Source organism: Natator depressus, chromosome 1 (assembly GCF_965152275.1).
Source record: "Natator depressus isolate rNatDep1 chromosome 1, rNatDep2.hap1, whole genome shotgun sequence".
In the NCBI taxonomy this organism is placed as follows: domain Eukaryota; kingdom Metazoa; phylum Chordata; order Testudines; family Cheloniidae; genus Natator; species Natator depressus.
Window position 1 is genome coordinate 42,750,571 of NC_134234.1, and position 24,563 is coordinate 42,775,133.

At 40.7% G+C, this 24,563-nt stretch overlaps 1 protein-coding gene across 2 annotated transcripts in view; it reads right to left on the bottom strand.

Annotated features, from left to right (window-relative positions):
• The window catches only part of MIPEP (mitochondrial intermediate peptidase), a 144,033-nt gene that overhangs the window by 106,730 nt on the left and 12,740 nt on the right, over positions 1–24,563 (bottom strand). For both annotated transcript variants that reach the window (XM_074943484.1, XM_074943481.1), the window contains exons 3-10: positions 20,647–20,735; positions 16,007–16,093; positions 14,773–14,836; positions 8,180–8,362; positions 6,892–7,048; positions 6,409–6,457; positions 5,490–5,550; positions 4,840–4,892 (exon numbers count right to left, since the gene is read on the bottom strand). In XM_074943484.1, the coding sequence (XP_074799585.1) occupies positions 4,840–4,892; positions 5,490–5,550; positions 6,409–6,457; positions 6,892–7,048; positions 8,180–8,362; positions 14,773–14,836; positions 16,007–16,093; positions 20,647–20,735 (743 nt within the window). The remainder of the gene's footprint in view (positions 1–4,839; positions 4,893–5,489; positions 5,551–6,408; positions 6,458–6,891; positions 7,049–8,179; positions 8,363–14,772; positions 14,837–16,006; positions 16,094–20,646; positions 20,736–24,563) is intronic.

A 24,563-nucleotide genomic window follows, 5' to 3' on the forward strand; every position in this document is an offset into this window, starting at 1 on the left:
ACAGACAGCCCCCCAACCTGAAGCAAATATTCACCAGCAACCACACACCACACAACAGAACCACTAACCCAGGAACCTATCCTTGCAACAAAGCCCGTTGCCAACTGTGTCCACATATCTATTCAGGGGACACCATCATAGGGCCTAATCACATCAGCCACACTATCAGAAACTCGTTCACCTGCACATCTACCAATGTGATATATGCCATCATGTGCCAGCGATGCCCCTCTGCCATGTACATTGGGCAAACTGGACAGTCTCTACGTAAAAGAATAAATGAACACAAATCAGGTGTTAAGAATGATAACATTCAAAAACCAGTCGGGGAGAACACTTCAATCTCTTTGGTCACCCGATTACAGACCTAAAAGTTGCAATTCTTCAACTAAAAAACTTCAAAAACAGACTCCAACGAGAGACTGCTGAATTGGAATTAATTTGTAAACTGGATGCAATTAACTTAGGCTTGAATAAAGACTGGGAGTGGATGGGTCATTACACAAAGTAAAACTATTTCCCCATGTTTATTCCCCACCCCACTCCACACTGTTCCTCAGATGTTCTTGTCAACTGCTGGAAATGGCCCACCTTGATTATCACTACAAAAGGTTTCTTCCCCTCCCCCCCCCCCGGCTCTCCTGCTGGTAATAGCTCACCTTAAGTGATCGCTCTGGTTACAGTGTGTATGGTAACACCCATTTTTTCATGTTCTGTATGTATATAAATCTCCTCACTGTATTTTCCACTGAATGCATCCGATGAAGTGAGCTGTAGCTCACGAAAGCTTATGCTCAAATAAATTTGTTAGTCTCTAAGGTGCCACAAGTACTCCTTTTCTTTTTGACTCAGAAGAACATTTAATCTATCATTTAAATAAGTTTCTGCACTAGATGACTGGAGGATAGCTAACGTGACCAGTTTTTTTAAAATGCTCCAGAGGTGATCCTGGCAGTTACAGGCAAGCAAGCCTAACTTCAGTACCAGGCAAATGCATGGAAATTATAGTCAAGAACAGAATTATCAGACACAAAATGAACACGATTTGCTGGGAAAGAGTCAACATGGCTTTTGCAAAAGGGAAATCATGCTTCACCAATCTATTAGAATTCTTGGAGGGGGTCAACAAACATATGGACGAGGGTGAGCCAGTGGATACAGTGTACCTGGACTTTCAGAAAGTCTTTGACAAGATCCCTCAGCAAAGACTCGTAAGCAGAGTAAGCAGTCATGAGATAAGATCCTCTCATGGTTAAAAGGTAGGAAACAGTTGGAATAAATGGTCAGTTTTCAAAAATGGAGAGAGAGGGGTAAATAGTGGTGTCCCCCAGGGATCTGTACTAGGACCAGTGCTGTTCAACATAAGAATGGCCATACTGGGTCAGACCAAAGGTCCATGTAGCCCAGTATCCCGTCTTCCGACAGTGGCCAAAGCCAGGTGCTTCAGAGGGAATGAACAGAACAGGTAATCATCAAATTATCCATCCTCTGTTGCCTGTAACACTGCATCCCATATTCTTCATAGTTGTATGATAACATGATTATGACATAATTATGATGTATTTTGCACAAGGTATGTCTTGTGAGATGTCTATGGAAAAGTTATGATGTGCTGAATATAATTATCCTATTCGTATGCATGTATCATTTTTGTATTTGAAGTTATGAATATTGACTATGTATCTGTATGTCAGATGTAGTTATACCTGGTGACACCCACTAGGCAAGATGCTTCCAGTCTAGACAGCTGGTTGTGAATGGCCTATTCAAGGTAATGGACCATTAGGGGAAACAATAGGCCTTAGGAGAAGCTTATCCCCACCTGGTGAGCCTTCCTGGGAACGCTCCAGAGACCCTATGGATAATGGCTGCTATGACTCAGCAAGGGCATGTGACCAGACCAAATGACACTGAACTCCATTTTGGTACCTGTATTTTTCCCCACAAACTGAACTGGAAACTGAGTTTCAAACAAAGGATACCCGCCATATGGAAAAGCTGTATCAGGTGGGGAGTGACATCATCTCTGGGCCCCATATAAGAAAACTCCTGGAAACACCTGAGGAACAAAGACGAAACTGGGGGAAATCCTGGCCCCAGGCTAAAGAGATTTCTAGCCTGTGTATGGAAATTTGGTGGACTGCTTGTATCATCAGTCAGGGTGAGAAATTGTTAATTCAAATCCTATCCCTCTATTATGTTAGACTTAATTTGTGTTTTTGTTTATTTGCTAGGTAATCTGCTTTGAACTGTTTGCTATAACTTGTAATCACTTAAAATCTATCCTTTTATAGTTAATAAACTTGTTTTATATTTTATTTAAACCAGTGCGCCTTTAAATCAGTGGTTCTTAACCTGGGGTGCATGCACCCCCTGGGGGTGCAAGACATGCCAGATTTTTTTAGAAGCTAAATAATTGAAAACACAAATTAAGCATAGGCACGTAAGTACAACTACTTTGTTTCATCAAATCTATGTATTTATTAACATTATACATTTTTTAACGATTACTGTAATATACAAACAAAAAATATATCTAGGTTTAAAGAACTGACCTACTTCAACCATTTTTGATAAGGGGTGTGAGAACATATTTTGAGAACCAAAGGGGTGCAGGCTGCAGTAAAGGTTAAGAACTGCTTTTTTAAATGAAGTGTCTGGGGAAAATTTCATCTTGGTTAACACCAGGTTGTTGTGCATATCTTTCCCACATCGAGGGAAGAGCGAACTGAGCTTACTTTGCACAGGTCCCTGTGCAGTATCAGACGTTACAATTCTGGGTTTATACTCCAGCAGGGATGCAAGGCGGGGGGAGCTGGGAAATTGGCTGTCTGACCTTGAGTGGCTTAGGTAAAGCAAGCAGGTAACTCAGTTGGGTGTGTGGTGCCACCTGCTGTTGTGTTGGGTGATAACAGTGCCTGGTGAGGCAGGCTGTAAATCTCCAACAAAGCAGCATGAGAGAGGCCTGCGGAGGTAGGGGTTTAGAGCCCACGGCTCCCAGACTGCACTCCAGGAGGGGACAACCCGTTACATCACCCATTCCCAGCTCCTGACAAAGAGAGGCTAGGGACACCATCCCTCACATTCATAAATGAGCTGGAAAAAGGGATAAACAGTGAGGTGACAAAACTGGCAGAAGATACAAAGCTACTCATGATAGTTAAGTCCAAAGCAGACTGCGAAGAGTTACAAAAAGCTCTCTCAAAACTGGGTGATTTGGCAACAAAATGGCAGATGAAATTCACTGTTGATAAATGCAAACTAATGCACATTGGAAAACATAATCCCAACTATACATATAAAATAGTGGGGTCTAAGTTAGCTGTTACCATTCATGAAATATCTTGGAGTCATTGTGGGTGGTTCTCTGAAAACATCCATCCAGTGTGCAGCAGCAGTCCAAAAAACTAACAGAATGTTAGGAACCATTAGGAAATGGATAGGTAAGACAGAAAATATCTTAATAACACTATATAAAGCCATGGTACACCCACACCTTGAATACTGTGTACAGTTCTGACCACCCTACCTCAAAAAAGATATATTAGAATTGTACAAGGTATAGAGAAGACAACAAAAATGATTACGGGTATGGAATAGCTTCCATATGAGGAGAGATTAAAAAGACTGGGACTTTTCATCTTGGAAAACAGAGACAATGGGGGGGGGGGTATGATAGAGGTTTATAAAATCATGAATAGTGTGGAAAAAGTGAATAAAGAAGTGTTTTTTACTTCTTCACATAACACAAGAATAAGGGGTCATTCAATGAAATTAATAGGCAGCAGGTTTAAAACTAACTTAAGGAAGTACTTCTTCACACAATGCACACTCAACCTGTGGAACTCCTTGTTGTGAAGGCCAAAACTATAATGGGGGTTTAAAAAAGAATTAGCTAAGTTCATGGAGGATAGGTCCATCGATGCAACCCAATACTCTGGGTGTCCCTAGCCTCTAACTGCCCAAAGCTGGGAGTGGACATGAGTGGATGGATCATTCAATGACTGCCTGTTGTGTACATTCCCTCTGAAGCACCTGGCATTGGCCACTGTCAGAAGACAGGATAGTGGGCTAGATGGACAATTGGTCTGACCCAGTATGGTTGTTCTTATGTTAATACAGATCATTAACCCTTATCCATTGGAAGCCCTAATGTGTTTCCACAAAGGCTGTGTTTGAGATTGGCTTAGATCTGAAATGGGGAATTTAGACACTTGGAAATATATGCATATACAGATTTCTGATCGCCTCTATAGTACAATTATAATTTCAGCTTTCTGGTAGGTGAATACTGGAGCATTGTGAAATATTGCTTTCACACTGAGAGGCAGCTGGTATAGAAGAATGAGAAGAGAGTTGGTAGTCAGAAGCCCAGATTTCTGACCCCTTTTCCTGAGGCTTGGAGCAAATCAATTCAGCTATACCTGTTTCCCCCATGCAAAGGAAAAGTGAATGCAGACTTTGCATTCAATGGCCATTATGATTTTTTTACACTATTGCATTAAGTTAAGAAATAACAAACAATGTTAAGTTGAGTAAGAAATCTTTATCTGTTCTGAAACTGGTTATTATCTCATATCCCCAAAGAGGTTTGATATTTGGCTTTACAAACGAAAAAGGAAAGAGAACAGACAGAAACATTGATAGGTATTGCAGCTGTAGTGAAGAATAGCTTTGATCAACTGCCCCTACTGATACTGGTGATTTTTATCATATTAAAGCACTGCCTTATAGAAAGAAATCCTGTGTATATTTATGGATTCCATTACCGCTGTTGCAAGGGCTTGGAATGAACACTCTCTCACATTTACACTGCTAGCACATACTTAAGGAACTTACCTTTCAGCACGCAGGACACCACTGTAATAGGGATGATCCCAAGGCATCAATTTCTGAAACATAAGATTTCAACTTGTAATTACCGCAATGAAAACTAAGTAAATCAAAGACAAAGATCTCACTTTCTTTACATAACTCAGAATGTTTATCACTTGTATAGTCACAGCACTTTAAAACGTAATGTAAAGCATCTGACTCCAAATTCATAAACCCGAAACTAGGGATTATGAGCCAGACTTTCAAAAGTGGACATGTAAAGAAAAACCTATTCACGTGCAAAATCAGGGTGTGTGTGTGGAAGGATCAGGCACAACGCCAGGAAAATTGGGAATGCACACTTTTCAAAAAATAAAGGGCCATATTTTAAAAATTAAAAACATGTTTAACATGCTCAAAACCAGCCATTACATTCTCCACCTTGGTTTTTGGCTATTGTATGCATCATTCTGTTAAAACCAATAGCTGATGGTCAGTTTTAATACTAGAAACAGCTATTTAAAACCAAAACTATCTGAAACCAAAAGAGCAAGTATCTATCAACATGCAGCTCATATTACAATTGTAAAGACTGAAATTATTTTCCCCATCTGATGTCAGGCTAGTTCATATTATATAAAACCAAAAGAAAATAAATGCACTATATAACTTACTGAATTTTGGGGATTTAGTTTCATCTTCATCCCTTCCATCATTTCAAAATCTTTTAGAGTTCTGTAAAACAAAATTTCACCCTTAAAGTTTTAATTAAAGGGTTTTTTAGCCAATATAGTACAGTATAATGGCAATTGATGTTTTACTGTCTGTAACATACAGTATAAATGCATGCTCCACTACTACCAAGTGCCTATGGTGTGTCAGAGTTGGTCTGTGCTCTGAAAAACCACAGGCAGGTCATCACAGTGGAGCTACTCTCCACTCTGCTCTGCCCACTCCAGGTACTCTCAGATCCTACTTTTCCCTCTTATTCTCTCCCAAACAATCCTGCTCTCCCATCTCCCCCCGACCCCATATTCATGCTCAGCCACCATTCCACTCTGCATGATGATGATGCTTTTTGCACTGGAGGAACCATAGGGGGTGGGGTAGGATGAGTAGCTTTGTGTGGGGAAAATCAGGGGTGATAATGGATGTAGGGCATATGGGGGGAAGCCTACTGCTTTAGTGCTTAACTGGTGGGTCCCTGCGAGGCTACCTGGGCTCACTAGCATTTTTGTTTTCACTCTTATGCACTCTGTAATCTCCTTTTACAGTAGGAGTCACACCAGAACTGTGGATTACACTCAAAAAAATCTGAAGAATGACTTATTTCCTACTTCTAATTTCCCACTACATGTGGCAGTATGACAATATATACGTTTGTTAACCTTTATGTCATGGTGTCTAATTCAATACAAGAAAGTTAATATTTTAATCAAGATGTGAGGGAAACTAATATTTCAGTAATAACCTTAGAGGAATTTTTTAAATGCTCAAATTATTGGTAACTGGAGTCTTGTCTTGCATCAAAAAACCTATTTTCTTGAAATTAAAATGGGATTTTTTAAATAAGTAAATGAAAAATAGACTCACCGTTGAAACAATCTGTCAGAAAGCGTCTCAAGAAATTGCATTACCTTCTCTGGAAATATGAAATGAAGGGAAATTACAAAACAAAATGCTGACGTCAGTTAAATATATTAGTTCACATCAAGAAGCAAACAACTTATCCTTCCTAGAGCAAGCCTGGTTTTAACTTATCTACTGAAATGATGACACATAGGTCAGAAATTGTACATGTATATCAAGGCAGCATATAAAAAAATCAGATGTGATAATCATGATTTTTAGTTACCTATGCCATGAACATGGAATAGTGAATTGTGTAGATTACAGTGACTGTTCAAATTAATATTATCTCTTATTGAAAAATATAAATATTTCAGATGACTGCAATAAGACTCTCCAGTGCAACAACCGTGTTGTATTAACAGCTGACAAGTTAAACTATCTACAGTTATCCTCATGCCTGACACAAGTCACATCTCATCATTTCTGAACATACACGTACTTTACCTGGAGTTCTGGCCATTGTTCCCTGAAGAGCCCTGTGGGCAAAGGTATTATAGCCAACTAACTGTGCTAGATGGTTTCTGCTGGTAAGCAGTTCCTCTAAGCAGCGCAGTTGCTCAGCATTTGGGTAAAGAAAAATCTTATAAGCAGCTTCTCGTACCTAACATCAAAAGAAAAGAAATGGTCTCATAATAGCATAAGTCAAAAAAGAAACAGTTCAGTTCCTCCCCAACCAATGAAAGGCCAGGTATCACAGCCACAATGCTTTCAAGTTAAGCAACCCTTTATATAAAATCTATCTAAAAAAGAAAAATAATGATATCCTCCTATTACCCATTAGAAAAAGGGATAAGGACAGCCTGCCTGCTTTCCCTCTTATTAGCTGTGATCTTCTTACAAACCTTGACAAGATCATCCAATAACATCAGGTATATGTATCAACTGGTGGAACACAAAACAATATTTCACTATATGTAGATTTTATTTATGGAGGAGGAGACTATTTAAACAAGCCTTGTTCCACCCTATCATATTATCCTCCACATTTTTAAGTGTCTGATGCAAAATTAATATGAGAAAAAGCAAAAAATAACCCTAAACTTCAATTTGGATGGCAACATTGCTGAATAACAACTAAATTAAATCATCATTATTAAAATACTTGGGTGTTAATTTTTCTCATGAAACTGAATTCTACACCGGTCCTAGAAAAATACAAAAAGAACTTGAAGAACAGAACTTATTTGTGTAAAAAAGGATAAAGGTAACATGTTTAAAAACCATTTTCTGCCTTATGAGCAATTACTTAACTACATAAACTGAATGATCTAAAGTGTTGTGACAGTTTCCTGAAACTCAGGTTTGTACCCACACCCAGAAAAATGGGAGCCATTCCAGGCAGGTTTTAAAATGTCCAAATTGCCTTCCAATTTATAAGCAACCTGAAGGGCCATCTTATAAAGATGCTATCATGGAAATTCAGTAAAGAATGGGTGTAAGATTTTGTGTGTTTAAAAATAGTCTTGGTAATATGGGTTCAGCTATTCTCCTTAGTTTACCCTGATGAATATTAACAGCTGTGCATGAAACAGTCTGAAAAGGTATTATTAATGCTTTTGCTTTAACTGAATTCTTTTGAGAAAAGCATCCACAGACAGCACTAAAAATCTTAACCCTCAGTTCCCATTTTCTACTTTTAGCTGTTAGCACACTTGTGTCATCTAGTGTCAAAATCACCGTGATGCACCTTTGTATTACTGGATGTGCAATAGAGAACTTAGACAATACATACCAGATCATTGGAACAGTCTGCATGCAGACCGGTGATTTGTACATAATTGCCTTCAACTGCAAAGTTATAACGAATGTGTTCTGGTAAAATGTGTTTGTCAATCTTGTTGGGCAGGTGAGCTCCAATAAGAAATTGATTACATAAATCCAATATTTTGATGTTGAGGTCCACTGCTCTTTTACGCTGTAATTAGGAAAAATAAAACAAAAGATACATTTTCACTTAAAATACAGTACAAGTAGCTCTCAGTTTTCCACAGTATTAAGATATGCTTGCACAACTAAATCAAATCATGATCTATTCCCAGCAAATACTTACTTACTTAGAATCAGGCCTATGATGTTAAAGAAATCCTAATTTAGGGCTGATCCTGTGCAACTGAAGTCAATGGGAGCCATACTACTGCCTTCAGTGAGAATGAAACCAGGCAGCGTACATATATGCATTATACATGCTTATCTTTCAGAAGAAAAAAAATTCTCTCTCACATTTCTGCCGCGGTAACAATGCATGAAAAATCAAAACAAGTTTATAAAAAACAGAACTTGGGAATGTTTTAAACTACTTTTGCTAAACAATTGGTAAATACTTCTAAAATGCTGGTATAGTCCGATTATTTTGTAAATGACTGAAGGGAAAGAGGGATTTTCAGTAATGGAGGAAATCAAGGAGACATCAGCTAGAGAAGCAGGTCCCACGGGTAGCTTGTGTGAAGCTAACTAATCACCACACAGTTCTGACTCTCCTATTATTATGTAGATTGTGGCACTGCCCAAAGACCACAATGTGCTAGGTGCTGTACAGACATATAGGAAGACAGCCCCTGCCCTGTTACGATCTAAGGCCTTGATCCTTCAAACACTTATATATGCACTTAATTTTACTACTGAGAATAGTTCCATTGATGTCAATGGGACTGCTCACTTAGACACATGCTTAACTTTACTAATGTGTCTGTAGGATCTGGCCCTAAATAGACAAAACAGACAAAGCCTGGGGGAAGGAATATAGCATAGTGGTAAAGTGATAAGGATGACCACAGAAACATGTCTTGGAACTCCCATATCCTCGTCTTCACAAGCATATTTGTTTTATTTATGTTCCAAACGTTTACAGTTTCTTGAGGGGGCAAATAAGTTGATGTGGGGAGAGGAAGGGATTGTTGGGAGTCTGACAGAGGGAAGAAAATCGAGGTGGGAAATAAGTAGAAGGGGGAAAGGACAGTTAGCAGGAGGAATGAAAAGGAGAAATAAGCACAATGTGCAGAAATGTGAAAGAGACTGGACCGTTGAAGAGTTGTAGTGATACAAAGGGGCAAAATGAAGTGTGACTAACAACCAGTGGCAACACAACAAATGAGAAATAAAAGTCAGAGTCCAAGTTTCAGAGCTGAGTGAATGATGATGGTAGGAGGTTCTGAAAGATCATTCCAGTTGCTGCTGTATCCATGTGAATGGAGGAAAAGACTGCTGAGCCCATTGTCCTGGGTGTCTTTCTAGGTCTGGGAGCAGAGAGGCTGGAAGGCCCTGAATTCCCCTTGCATTCCTGCATGTAGCTGGTTCTGACTACTTTAGGGAAGGAGCCCTGATAGTCCTGGCATTTTCATAGCTTGCCACATGCAACCTGCTCCTAGCTGCTAACATTGTTCCCATGTGGAGGATGAAGGGGCAAGTTGCTGGGCCAGGTGGCCCCAGACAGATACCTCTGAGTTCACTGAAGGACCCAGAGAACTCAGCATTACTGACTTTATCCCCTCGCTTTCTGCTGTTACAGCACATTATAGATACCTAGGCAACATTAAATATTTCCCCCTAGTATTACTTTTCCATTAGGTAAGTTCTGTAGCTGCCAAAGGGATGCTACATGATGTGAATAAGAGGGAAGATGTCCACAAGATGGTCTCTCTATCAAGATATGGGCCACACTGGGAAAATATTTGAAAACCCATAGCCTGAAATTTATAATACAACCTAATCCAAAAGGGATCACAATAGTCATTACAACCTCTTATCTGCCCAGACCATAAGAAAAATATATAAATAATATGGTCTGGCCTGACTTATTCTAAATCCTGATGTGAACAACAGGGGACTTTTGGAAGTATTATCCATAGTTTAAAGTAATGAAAAAGTCAAGTGGTGATAAAAATTCAATATTATCTGTAATTCTTGTTCTCAGAAGGCATGCAGATATAATAGATCCATGGTGGGGCCTATGAATATGACTTCCTCCAACAGTCCGTTACTTTGTCAAGTAAAAAAGCAAATATATCCCAACTCTGTGGGGATCTATTATAAGTTACATCCTGTAACTCGTGTTCTCAGAAGGCACTTTTCTTATCTCCAAAAGAAATGGGTTATAAAAGATCCCTGCTCCTGGAGAATAAAAAAAACCCAGGGATGTCTATGAAAAGCTCAACTACATAAGACGCCATACGATATTATAAAAGACAACCTGCCATATACATGTTTCAAAAGGAGTGAAAAAATGCCACTGCCACAACAGCAATAAATGTTTATAGCTCATTCTGAACAGATAAATACAGTGGTGAGCTAGAGCCGGTTTGCACGAACCGGTTGTTAAATTTTGAAGCAGTTTTAGAACCGGTTGTTAACCTGCTTCCCTGCAGGGGGCGCTGAGGCTTTGATGGGCTCTGGCTGAGAAGTGATGTAAATCCTCCTCCGGCCGCTGGGGGCGCTGCGCTGCGGGAGCCATGTGGGCTGCCGCCTAGCCCTGGACACGAGCCTTGTTGCTGCTGCTGCTCCCCCGACACCTGGCCCTGGGGCTCCCGCTGCTGCCTGGTGGGTCCCCAGCTGCTCTGCTGGGCCTGGGCTGCGTCCTGCTGCTCGGGCTGCTCCGAGCCGCTCTCCCCATGAGAACCCACCACCCTACCTGCAGCCAGCCCTGTCTCCAGCCACCCCCGCACCCCCTGCCCGCAGCCAGCCCCGTCTCCAGCCACCCCCGCACCCCCTGCCCGCAGCCAGCCCCTGCCGCACGCACACCCTGCCCTGCCCGCAGCCAGTCCCTGCCGCATGCACACCCTGCCCTGCCCGCAGCCAGCCCCTGCCACACCCCCCCGCACGCCCTTGCCCTGCCTTCAGCCAAGCCCACACCCCTTTGCCTCCAGCCAAGCCTGCACCCCTTGCCCTGCCTGCAGCCAGCCCCACACCCCCTGCCTCCAGCTAGCCCTGGCCCACGCCCCTGTCTGCAGCTGGCCCCACGTCCACTGGTGCTCTGTAGTTCCCAGGGCAGTAACCGTGCACACCTGCTTCAATGAGGGGGGCAGGGAGCAGCTGGGACCCACACATGTGCACACTCTAGGGTGACCAGACAGCAAGTGTGAAAAATCAGGACAGGGGGTGGGGGGTAATAGGAGCCTATATAAGAAAAAGACCCCAAAATCGGGACTGTCCCTATAAAATCGGGACATCTGGTCACCCTAGCACACCCCCAGGGAGTGGCAGGGACCCACACATGTGAAACGGAGCTCATTTCTAGTTCAGGCCCCTTCTTTTTAAAAAAGAACTTTACGTAGGGTTAACATACATCTGTATTTTCCCCAGACATGTCATACTTTTTGGTTCTTAAATCGCCGTCCGGGAGCAATTTTTAAAATTTAAAAATTCCTCCTGCGAAAATATGGACGTATGGTAACCCTACTGGTACAAAAAATACATACTGTGGCACATCCCTTAAACCAGAACTTTTTATAGGGAACCAGTTGTTAAGATTTTGGCAGCTCATCACTGGATAAATATACTATATATGAAAAAATCCAAAGAGAAACCAACCTCTAGAGACATTCTGAAGAAAACATTCATGATACCTAGGAGGACAGACAAGCTGAGGTATTCTCAACCTTAAGTTCTTTAACACCAAGAGATTCAAACCTAAATTTGTGCCAGGAAGTTGAATCCAAGCAATAATGCTCTGTAGACAGAGAGAGCAGTATGTGGCAGTCCAGCAAATCTTAGGAAGAGATCAGAAATTCACTATGGATGGCAACATACCTCTAACCAAGTGCACCTTAATATGAACTCAAAATTGCAGGACTTGCAAGGAACAGTAACTATGGTCAAACAATCACATACAAAATATCTAAGGGCCTGTCACAAGGGGGGAGGAATTAAATTTTTTTAAAATGCCAATTTTGTTTTTCTACATGTCAATTAATATTTCTGTATCACAGTAGCCATACTTTAGATGTTTGCATGCCTTCCTGTCGTACTTTTCCACGTCACCGCTGATTTAAGAGGTGTTAATCTTAGTACACAGTAACTGTAAGAAAATTATTCTGGGAAGGCTTTCCAGTTTGCAAGCTGCTACCAAAACAATGTGTTTCGGTGTTTTCGCTGCAAGTCGGCCACCTGAATTTAGTAAAAAAGAGTCTTTGTTTGAAAATTGACTGCTAGAAACTCAAAAAATATAGGAGATTTCCTCATGTAGGAATATGTCATGAGTACCAGGAACATTTATGGACATCGAACCGAACATCTCCAACATATTACTAGCATATTACTAACATGCTGCTAGCTCTGGCAAATCCATCTTGGACTCTTGCCGGGGAGAGAGAGACACTGACACAGGCCACTAAGGGCAACTTAGAGGCTCTAGAGCAGGGGTCTCAAACATGCTGTTGGATCATATTAAAGAAGTTCTGTATTAAAATCACAAATGAGTTTGATTCCCCATAGTTTAAATTCCAGGGTATTACTAATTAAGAGGTCTCTTGGTTTTTGGTACTGTTTCTCTCCCTCTGTGTGTGAAACTTGCAAGCTGCTAATTGCGTTAGTACATTCTAAGACAGAGTCTGTTCTCAAAGCAATTCACAGAGACTCAAAGCAATACTCTAACAACAGAAACAGCACCCAGAGACTCCCCGCCCTTTTGTTGTATTAACAATTGTGATTAAAATAGAGATAGAGGATGTATGTGGATGGATGCTTGGTGTGGATAATAACTGAATGATCCGGGAGGTGCCAGCCTAAGAATCCAGTGTCCATCGGCTAAAGAAGGCGTCAAGTGGAAATCACCAGAGGACCCCCGGAGGGCAGACTGGAATCCACCCAACAGCCTCAAGAATGGGAGAACCAAAGAACAAGATAACATCTTGGAGCCGTCAGGAATGTGCTATCTGCTGATTGATTCAGCAACAGCATGATGAAGCAATTCCCATAGACTGGCATAGGAAGAAATTCCTATAAAAATAGACTCTAAAAAGTGAGAACTTTGGGGTCTGATTCTGCAAACCAACTTCCAGGAGCATCAGATGAGCATCTGACAAGGCCCTGCTCCCTCCTCATGTCCAGGCCACCTGGCCAGTGGCTTGGCATGAGCAACTCTAAGGCTGGTAACTATGATAACAACTTTGCAGAACCTGTGTGTGTGTGTGTGTGTGTATGAATGAATGTGTGAATAAATATGAGATTGAATGGAATGTTATAGCTGTAACTAACTGCTTACTATGATAACAACCTTGCAGAACCTGTGTGTGTGTGTGTGTATGAATGACTGTGTGAATAAATATGAGATTGAATGGAATGTTATAGCTGTAACTAACTGCTTACTATGATTCTTTCTGTATTCACAATAAATGTGGTATTTTGCCTTTTTCCCTTTAATAAGATCCTGCTGGTTTTTAATTTATTGGTACAACAATGCGACCCATGGAGTTATTTGCTGTGGCCCGCCAAGCTCCCCGTGGCCCCTCCCCCACCCGAGTTATTTCCTGAGGCTGCCAAGCTCCCCTCACCCGCCGCCTCCCCCACCCCCAGTGTGCCGCACGTTCCCACTCCTCTGCCTACCTCCAGGCGCTTCCTGCCGCCAAACAGCTGTTTGGCAGCGCTTAGGGCTTTCCAGGAGGGAGGGGGGAGGAGCAGGGAGCAGCACATTCAGGGAAGGAGGCGGAGAAGAGGAGGGGCAGGGATTTGGGGAAGGGGTTGGAATAGGGGCAGGGAGGGGGCAGGGGAGGGGTGGGTCCTCATGGAAGGGGTGGAGTGGGGGCAGGGCCAGGGGGAGCGGGGTGGGGGGGTGTCAGTGATGCGGCGCTCGGGCCAATGTACTAGTCCTCATGTGGCCCTCCTGGTGATTTGAGTTTGAGATCCCTGCTCTAGAGTCACTAAAAGTATTAGGTTGTGGCACAGACATGTGGCTTGATTCCTTCTGAAGTGCTGTATTTGAGTAGCCTGTTATCCAGATTACGGGAAGCATGTTTTCCCCACCCTATATAGGTACATTGTTGAAACAACTAGCCATTTTCACAAAAATTATACTGTGCAGATACGAACCCAAATGGCAGATCTAAGAGTCCAGAGTCCCCAGTTGTAACTCCCTGGGGTACAGGACTGAGTAACAAGGCAGTCTGGAGAGTGAAGGCTGAACTAGACTCTGGGAAGTTGTACAGGATACTACAAATCCAGCCATTTGATAGTTAATGACAAATAGGTTTTTGTGAAGGCTGAGCTCCGCTGACTTCCAGAGCATTCAAAGGGGGCAACTCAGCACAGAATCCATTACATATGCCTTGCATTTTGCTATCTGTTTTTAAGAGTCAGACAAACATCTATTCACATATCATAGACAAAAATAATTACCTTTTCTTCATCCAAATGAATACCACTGATCTCGAAATCAAACATAAAAAGTTCTGCCACTTGCCTAAAAATACAGTAAAACCCTGTTAAAGACCCCCTCATTTCACAGCAGTTGGATCTTAGTGTGTTACATTTTACTGACTATATTTTGATTTAAGATAGACAATAATTAATTATATCATCTTTTATAACTATTTTTTTCTGTGCACATACACTTCCAGTAGGTTTATTCCTTTGTTTATTCAGTGAAACTGGATGTTTTTCCTTGTAGATATTTTGGTGATTTGCATTGAAAAATGTCTTTTAACAAGCATATAACATTAATTTGTGTAGACTATAAAACATCAATTTAATTTAACTTATTTCATTTATTTTGAGTGATGAAGGAAAAAGCCCTTAAGCCTAGAACATCTGATTGTTTGGGGAGAAAGAAGTAGGATAGTTATCGTTACTGTGTGAGAGAAAGAATAATATGTCAGGCAGAAATGAATAAGCAGTACTAAAAATGGTGCTTTATAACAACAACAAAGTGAAAGTAAACAATGCTGACACGTCAGTTTGACCCTACAGACTGAAAGCATGTTACCATGCACAACTGCCATTAATAAAAATGCTTGATTTTATCTGAAACTCCAATAATAAGAAAAACAAACAGAAAGCTAACCACACATAGGCATATTTTTCCAGTGTGCTCCAGATATGATTTACATTTAAAAATTTAAGCTGTCAGAGGCTTCTAGATGAATGGACATGCACTCATTTTAATTTGTAAGAACCTAAATACATTCCACTCCCTATTTTCCTTCTTAAATTTATACCTTATTACTGTTTATGTTGTTAGATGTATATCATAGCAGAATAGAATAATGCAATTTGGTTGAGTTGATTTTGTTATGGGAAACTTAACTTTTGCATTTCCTCATTTTCTAAAGATTTAAACTGGGCAAACTAAACATAGCTTTTAGCTATACACACACACACAAAATGTGTACTCCAGCACATCCTATTCATAACCATAACTGAACTTCCTGACAACTGCACAGTTAAATTCTCAGTGGCTAATAAAGTTGCATAAAAATGGAGTCTCAGATTTTCTGGCCCATTGTGTTTTGCAGTTCTTTTACAAAAGGGTGCTGAACTGTCCATCAATTTAACAATACAGAAATATTTCCAAGCATTTTGGGGACTAATTTATAGTGTATTAACTTCTAAAATGTTAAACATTAACAAGTACCTGGTTTCTGGATCTAGGGAATCCATAACCTCTTTATTAGCCAGCAACTGTTTCAAACTTTGGCACAGCTCGATATTTGTATTTAACCTGAAGAGATAAAGATGAAAGCAACGAAGTATCAGAAATAGTTACTGACATTTCAGTCTCTTGGCATTACTCGTTCAAAGGCAGAGCTGTATCTTTTCTGACATATACTATTAGAAATCAAGGGCGAAGTTTTCAAAATGCTTTCAAGTTGTAACTGTACTCAGAAACTACTGGACAGTACAAGGATACGAGTTATACATTCTAGCATTTATGACTATGCAGGTGGGAACTTATTTTCAACAGGCATGTATTTTTGCATGACATATTGTCGCAAGTAGGGCAAAGTCTAAGGACAGTGGCTTATTTAAAGCATTCAACAGAAAAATGTAGTTTCTGACAGAGCATAATATATGCAGCGGTTCTCAAACTGTGGACTGGGACCCCAAAGTGGATTGTAACCCCATTGTAATGGGGTCGCCCGGGCTGGCTTATACTTGCTGGGATCCAGGGCAGAAGCCCAAGCCCCACCGCCCAGGGCCAAAGCCCAAGCCTCAGGGCTTTAGCCCTGGGCAGCGGGGATTAGGTTATAGGCCTCCTGCCTGGGCCTGAAACCCTTGGTCTTCGGCTTTGGCACCCCCAGGGTGGCAGAGCTTTAGTGGGCTCAGGCTTTAGTCCCCCCCGCCAACCCTTCCCAGGGTCGTGTAGTAATTTTTGTTGTCAGAAGGGGGTCGCAGTGCAATGAAGTTTGAGAACCCCTGATCTAATGGTTAGAATACAGGACTGGGAGTCAGAAGCCCTATGTCACTATGTGCAACTCATTAAACCAGTCTGTGCCTCAGTTTCTCCATCGATAAAATGGACATAATACTTATCATACCTACCTCACAGAAATGCTGCAAGGATTAATAACAATGTCAGTGAAGCCAAGTCGAGACCTTGTGTGATGCTGGCAGACCAGGCACCAGCTCATGCGAAGGCCCTTAGGCCTCACTGAACACTGATAAATGTACAGCTGGAAACCAGACTGGCTTACCTGCTGTGTGTTAGCATTATTAAAATAGTTATTAGAATTATAAGAATGTGTTTAGACTTTATGGAATGTTTGTAGGATGCTGCATGTATTAATCCTGCTTATATCTGTATCCCATGTTATAAGATAATATTTAAATGTGTGCTCTGTGACTATAAAAATGTTTGCTAAGATTGTAACCCCCGCCCCCCAAGTCAGGGGAGAAGCATTACCAAGTTGGAAACACTAGTTTACCACAAGGGGTGTAATCTTCTTCCCAACAAAAGACTGTCTTTAGGCATCAGACAAGCCATTGTGGACAAAAGACTTTGTTGATAGCTTCCCCCACACCCCTAAAAAGGATACGTGCACAATCCCATGTCCCATCACAGCTTGAATGCTGGAGAAAGGGAATAAAAATTCCTGCTAAGGAGCAACTGGTATATTTATGCTGTCTGGACTCTGAGGGGCAAAGATTCCTAAACATAAGCAAGAGATTCCCAAGCTGTTTGGCTCTGGCTAGCCCTAAAAGACATAAAAGCTTGTTTATAGAACCTTTATTACCTTTTGAATTTAAGATTGTACCTCATTTGCATGTGTATGTTACCTGCTTTAACCTTGTAAATAACTATTTATTTTTCCTAGTTAATAAACCTTTAGTTAGTTTGTTACACAATTGGTTAAAAGCGTTCTCTTTGGTTTGAGATCTGAGTACAACTGACATTGGGTAAGTGACAGGTCCTTTGGGACTGGGAGTATTCTGCATATTGTTGTGATTTTTGGTATAAGGGACCATCTGTCACAGAGGCAGGTTTGTCTGGGTGGCAAGAGAGATCAGAGTACTCAAGAGGACTATCTCTGGCTCCCTATTAAGACTGTTATAGTGCCTGTGCAGTTCACACTTGTTACTTGGTTGATGAAATCTAAGTATAAAACACACAACCAGTCTGAGGTTCATGCCCTGTTTCCTGATAGTCTGCCCTGAGGTTGGCACTCACAATTGTAAGCCACTTCAGACAGCATGACACCTTGTGTGAAAGGAACTATATAAATGCAAAGACTTACTACTGTTACTAAACAGAAGCTAGTAATCCAGGGATGCTATTTGCCATAGAAAGAAGCATACAACGTAAATACAAAAAGAAAAGGAGGACTTGTGGCACCTTAGAGACTAACCAATTTATTTGAGCATAAGCTTTCGTGAGTTACAGCTCACTTCATCGGATGCTCATGAAAGCTTATGCTCAAATAAATTGGTTAGTCTCTAAGGTGCCACAAGTCCTCCTTTTCTTTTTGTGGATACAGACTAACACGGCTGCTACTCTGAAACGTAAATACAGTAGCTGCCTCCACACTTTCATAGTAGTTAAGAAGTTTCTGAGATTCAGGTTAATTTGTGCTTTCCTCGTCTCTAAAAGTTTACTTCAATCCAAACCGACATTTAAAAACAGACAGTCCGCAGCAAGCTAAGCCTTACTGAGCAACCCCCCCGCTTTACGTCTTGAAAAACCCACTTGCAGGTAGGAAGATCTCCCAGACAAGTGCACAGGCTCAAGCCGTCAGTTTCTACTGAATTTACTCTTACAATTATTGTTTCTAGCCTTGACGGCATGAAGCCTATCAAGTATACGCGCTGATGCGGCGCTGTCCTTCTGAGACGGCAGAAAGCCCTGCTGCCTCGGCTGGCCATGGCTTTGTCAGACGCTCGCAGAGAAAACTGACGACAACTCCGGCCAGTTTTTCTGCGGCTATTTGGAACCCTGTAAGCAGCAGTGGAGCTCTTAAGAATCACGTCAATTTCATGCTGCCATTTAATAAGCAGTCACATAAGAGGACCACCCGAAAAAAGGGAGGCTGGGCTTGAAACAGGGAGCCCCCAAATAGGAACGCATCCCAGAGGTACCACTGGCAGAAATCTCAACACCCCACCCCTTTCCTAGCATCCAGGGACAGCCGGGGACTGGATGTAATTCACCCCAAAAACCCCACCGAGTGCTAGTTTATTCACTGAAAAATGCAATTTGGGGTCAACCAAAACTATTCGCAAATTCATGGTGAGTTTGCCAAATGGTTTTAAGCTAACAAAAAAAATCTAAACATTTTAGTAATGTCAACATAGAAAACTTTTCATTTCAACCTCAACATTTTTGTTTCAATTTTCAGGCAGGCATTTTTGACAAAAGAAAAGGACAGAAGGGAAAATGGCTTTAGGAGGTGGTGGAGCTGATACCTGCCATATACACTTTAGCCCAGTGGCTAGGACACTCACCTGGAATGTGGGAGGCCCAAATACAATATCTGCTTTGATGACTATTTATGAAAAGTGGAACAGCTTCAACAGCTCGTAGCCCGGTGGGATAGGGCACACTGATGCAATGGGGGAAACCTAAGTTCAAAGTCCTTCTCTCCACATCAGGCAGAGGGAGGAATTGAACCTGAGTCTCCCACTAGGCTAAAGTTTATGAGAGAGAGGTACCGCCATCTCTTCCTCCCCTCACTGCTGTTTTGTGAATCTAGCCCTCCTTTCCTTTGCTTTAGTCAAAATGCCTGAAGACCTAAACTAAATTTTTCAGGTCAAACTGAAATGTTTCATTGTGACTTGAAATTTTCTCAATTTTTTGAAAATTTTGAAAATTCACCAGAAATTTTCAAAAAATGTTTTCTATTCAACCCGAAACAAAATTATTTTACTTAACTGCAAGTGATCTGAAACATCAATTATTCACTCAGCTTGACTGGACTTCTTACCAAGACATTGCCTGTACAAGTTGCTGGTGGAAATGACTCTCCTTCATCTTTTGTAACTACCTCTGGCAAGTAGGGTGTAACATGGCTAGTTTGGAAGGTCTCTGGTAAAAAATGTTAAGCCCTGTCAACCTTGTCTACATTTTACACTCTGATATCAAATTATATATACCCATCTGCCTTCATCATAATGCAAGCAACTCTTTAAAACTGATTCCCACTATACTCAAAATCTGATTCAAATACTAATCTAAGAACATATATTTTATCAAATTAGATTTTTTTTTTTAAGAAGTGATGTTTCAGCCAGAATGGTCTTTCTCAAGGCTAGTAACTTAGACAGCACAGCACTCCAGTGTTGATATCTAACTGGACACACCTTCAAATTGTAAGTCTATATTCTCAACCTCAATGGAAGATTTTCCTCCCTTTTTTCACATTCCCTCTTACACGATCAGAATCCAAGTGGTCAGTATGCCAGAAGAAGAGGTGTTGTGTGCCTTTAGATTTGCCATCCCTAAATTATACAGACTTCAGAGCCAAAAAATTAACTGCCAGAAACTTAAGAAAATTTAGTTCCAAGGTTTTGATGAGTTCCAGTGGCACAGACCTTCACAGTAAATTAGGCAATGCAATAGTGTTCCAGATGCAACCTGAAACTAAAACAGGATGACATTACACCAGTCACTGTAAGGATGAATCTTTAAATAACTCATTTAAAAACAAAGTTGCTCTCTGTTCCACACATAAAAACCTCACATACATGTTAACAATAAGCAAAAAAGTTATCTGTTGGATAGTGCAGAATTTTTCAGACATGAAAGCTAATTTTACAGCAACATAAATGAACAAAACATACTTTTCTACCATGGTACCAATGTTTCTGCAGGCTTCTTCAGCAGCCTCTCTGAATGCAAAGTCAGGGTGGGCAATTTTCACGAAGTCAGCCTGACATAGTAGAAAAAGAAGAGAAGTGGTGCTGATGGGAAAGATTGTCCATAATTTGAAACTTACATGCAAGTTAGTTTTTAGAGAAGAGCTGGAATTTATATGGCACAGATTTGTAAACATGTTTAAACTTCCTAAATAAATAAATAAATAGTTTTAAAAAAGGTTGGCAATTCCACTCAGCTTAACATGTTTCCACTGTTACACGCAATCTCTTTTCACTGAGCACTTTCACATAAATTTGTCTTCTCAGAACCAGCATCTGTTAAGAACGTGTCAACAGTTATTAATTGCTATAGTATAAATTTCACTCCAAAGAAAATATTTTCACTTAGGTTTTTATTATTATTATTTTCAGTTAGGCATGTATCTTAGAAAAAGGTTCTTTCCCTTGCAAGAAACACTCATAAAAAAACAGTGCCTTTGAATCTTACTGCTTTAAAACTTTCTATTTTTTACTAAACTCAATTCCAGAAAAATAAACATGCTTTTTTGTATTGTTTTTCAAAATTTAGTACAGACCATCTACTCCTAAGACACGTTTTAAGAAATATCTTAAATATTGCTGCTATGAATATTACACACTTGCTTGAAAAAGGGTTTTATAAACTAAGTACAGAACTTTATGTTAAAGCTTTAATCTTTCATCAAAATTGGATAAAAACCCATGAGAGACTACATCTTTCAAAAGGTCTCGCCACCATTTGTAGAGAAACAGACAAATGCCAGCATACTACTGGAAAAAGTGTCACATAAGATTAAAGGATCAACAGAGACTTTCAGTAAAATAGTGAATCCTGCCTTGAGCAATGTGATAGGTTTCCTCCATGCTCACTAAAGCCTCAATCCTGCAAACATCCAAATGTTTAACTTCACTCCCATGAAAAGTTCCACTGAAATCAATGGCATAGCTCATGAAAGTACATTTAAGCATGTGTGTCTTTATAGGACCAGGGCTTAAAGGCCCAATGTTGCAAATTGTTATCCACACAAATAGTACTTCTACAGCCAACAGGACTACCATATGAATAAGAACTACACACTGGGAGTTTACAGGATTTGACTTACACTTGTGAATTCCCTGCTGGCCCATGCCCAGCTCAATTGTGACATGAGGACACAAACCTAACAGTGATACATGTTTTACTTCTCTTACTATGTATGATCTTGTGGCCTACTTTTTCTCTGAATTATTTTTAAAATGGAAAATATAACCCTAAGAAGTTTCAATCTTTCAAATGCACTAAAGTTTTCCAGATACTGCAAGAGACACCTATCTTGGTATTAGACTAAGCTGTTTTCATATGATTATGCTAAATATTTACCAGATTTCATTGCTTTTCATGGTAAATGTCATCACACAGATTTTTAAATATTTTTATATACACAAGAACAGACTATTTTGCACAAGGAAATAAACTGCAGATTGCTATACTTACAACTGTTGAATATTTCATTCTGTTAAAGGTTATTTGGATTTATTTGAAATATATGAAACTCCTTTCAAAAGAAAAACTGAATGTGGTTTACTATGTAATATAGAATACATTTATAATCATTCTGAAAACACATAATTTTTACTTTAAGTGTTTGGAGTCATTTTATGGGTCGAATTTTCCAAAGGCACTCCAACTTCATCTCCTAATTTGCTTACATAAAATATACATCTATATTTTGTGCACTTTTTTATAGGGCTATCAAGTGATTAAAAAATTAATCGGGATTAATCACACTCAAACAATAATAGAATACCATTTATATAAATATTTTGGATGTTTTTCACATTTTTAAATATATTGATTTCAATTACAACACCCAATGTACAGGGCTCACTTTATATTTGTTTTTTATTATAAATATTTTGCACTGTAAAAATAAAAGAAATTGTATTTTTCAATTCACTTAATAAAAGTACTGTAGGGCAATCTCTTTATCATGAAAGTTGAACCTACAAATGTAGAATTATGAATGCAGTTATTTTTGTACAAAAATAAAACAATGTAAAACTTTAGAGCCTGCAAGTCCACTCAGTCCTACTTTTTGTTCAGCCAATCGCTCAGACAAACAAGTTTGATTATATTTGCAGGAGAAAATGCTGCCTGCTTTTTGTTTACAATGTCACCTGAAACTGAGAACAGGCCTTCTCATGCCACTGTTGCAGCCAGTGTTGCAAGATATTTATGTGCCACATGCGTTCAAAAAAGAACTAGATAAATTCATGGAGGATAGGTCCATCAATGGCTATTAGCCAGGATGAGCAGGGATGGTGGTGTCCCTAGCCTCTGTTTGCCAGAAACTGGGAATGGGCAACAGGGGATGGATCATTTTTGTTCATTCCCTATGGGGCACCTAGCATTGACCACTGTCGAAAGACAGGATACTGGGCTAGATGGACCTTTGTCTGACCCAGTATGGACATTCGTACATTCTTATGTTAAAGATTCATATGTCCCTTCATGCTTCAACCACCATTCCAGACGACATGCGTCCATGCTGATGACAGGTTCTGCTCGATAATGATCCAAAGCAGTGCAGACCAATGCATGTTCATTTTCATCTTCTAAGTCAGATGCCACCAGCAGAAGGTTGATTTTCTTTTTTGGTGGTTCGGGTTCTGTAGTTTCCGCATCAGAGTGTTGCTTTTTTAAGACTTCTGAAAGCATGCTCCACACCCCGTCCCTCTCAGATTCTGGAAGGCACTTCAGATTCTTAAATCTTCGGTCAAGTGCTGTAGCTATCTTTAGAAATCTCACATTGGGGCCTTCTTTGCATTTTGTCAAATCTGCAGTGAAAATGTTCTTGAAATGAACAACATGTGCTGGGTCATCATCCAAGACTGCTATAACATGGAATATATAGCATAATGTAGGTAAAACAGAGCAGAAAACATACAATTCTCCCCCCCATGGAGTTCAATCACAAATTTAGTTAATGCATTATTTTTCTAATGAGCATCATCAGCACGGAAGCATGTCCCCTGGAAAGGTGGGCAAAGCACGAAGGGGCATATGAATGTTTAGCATATCTGACACATAAATACCTTGCAAGGCCAACTACAAAAGTGCCATGCCAACATCTGTTCTCACTGTCAGGTGACATTGTAAATAAAAGGGTATGTCTACACTACGGAATAAGGTCGAATTTATAGAAGTCGGTTTTTTAGAAATCGGTTTTATATATTCGAGTGTGTGTGTCCCCACAGAAGTGCATTAACTCGGCGGAGTGCTTCCACAGTACCGAGGCAAGAGTCGACTTCCGGAGCGTTGCACTGTGGGTAGCTATCCCACAGTTCCCGCAGTCTCCGCTGCCCATTGGAATTCTGGGTTGAGATCCCAATGCCTGATGGGGCTGAAACATTGTCGCGGGTGGTTCTGGGTACATATCGTCAGTCCCCCCCCTTCCCTCCCTCCCTCCGTGAAAGCAAGGGCAGACAATTGTTTCGCGCCTTTTTTCCTGAGTTACCTGTGCGGACGCCATACCACCGCAAGCATGGAGCCCGCTCAGGTAACCGTCACCGTATGTCTCCTGGGTGCTGGCAGACGCGGCACGGCACTGCTACACAGTAGCAGCAACCCATTGCCTTGTGGCAGCAGACGGTACAATACGACTGGTAGCCGTCCTCGTCATGTCCGAGGTACTCCTGGTTGCCTGTGTGAGGTCGATCAGGAGCGCCTGGGCAGACATGGGCGCAGGGACTAAATTTTTAGTGACTTGATCAGGTCATTCTCTTTAGTTCGGCAGTCAGTCCTATTGAACCGTCTTATGGTGAGCAGGCAGGCAATATGTCCTTCTGCACCGTCTGCTGCCAGCCAAAGATGTAAAAGATAG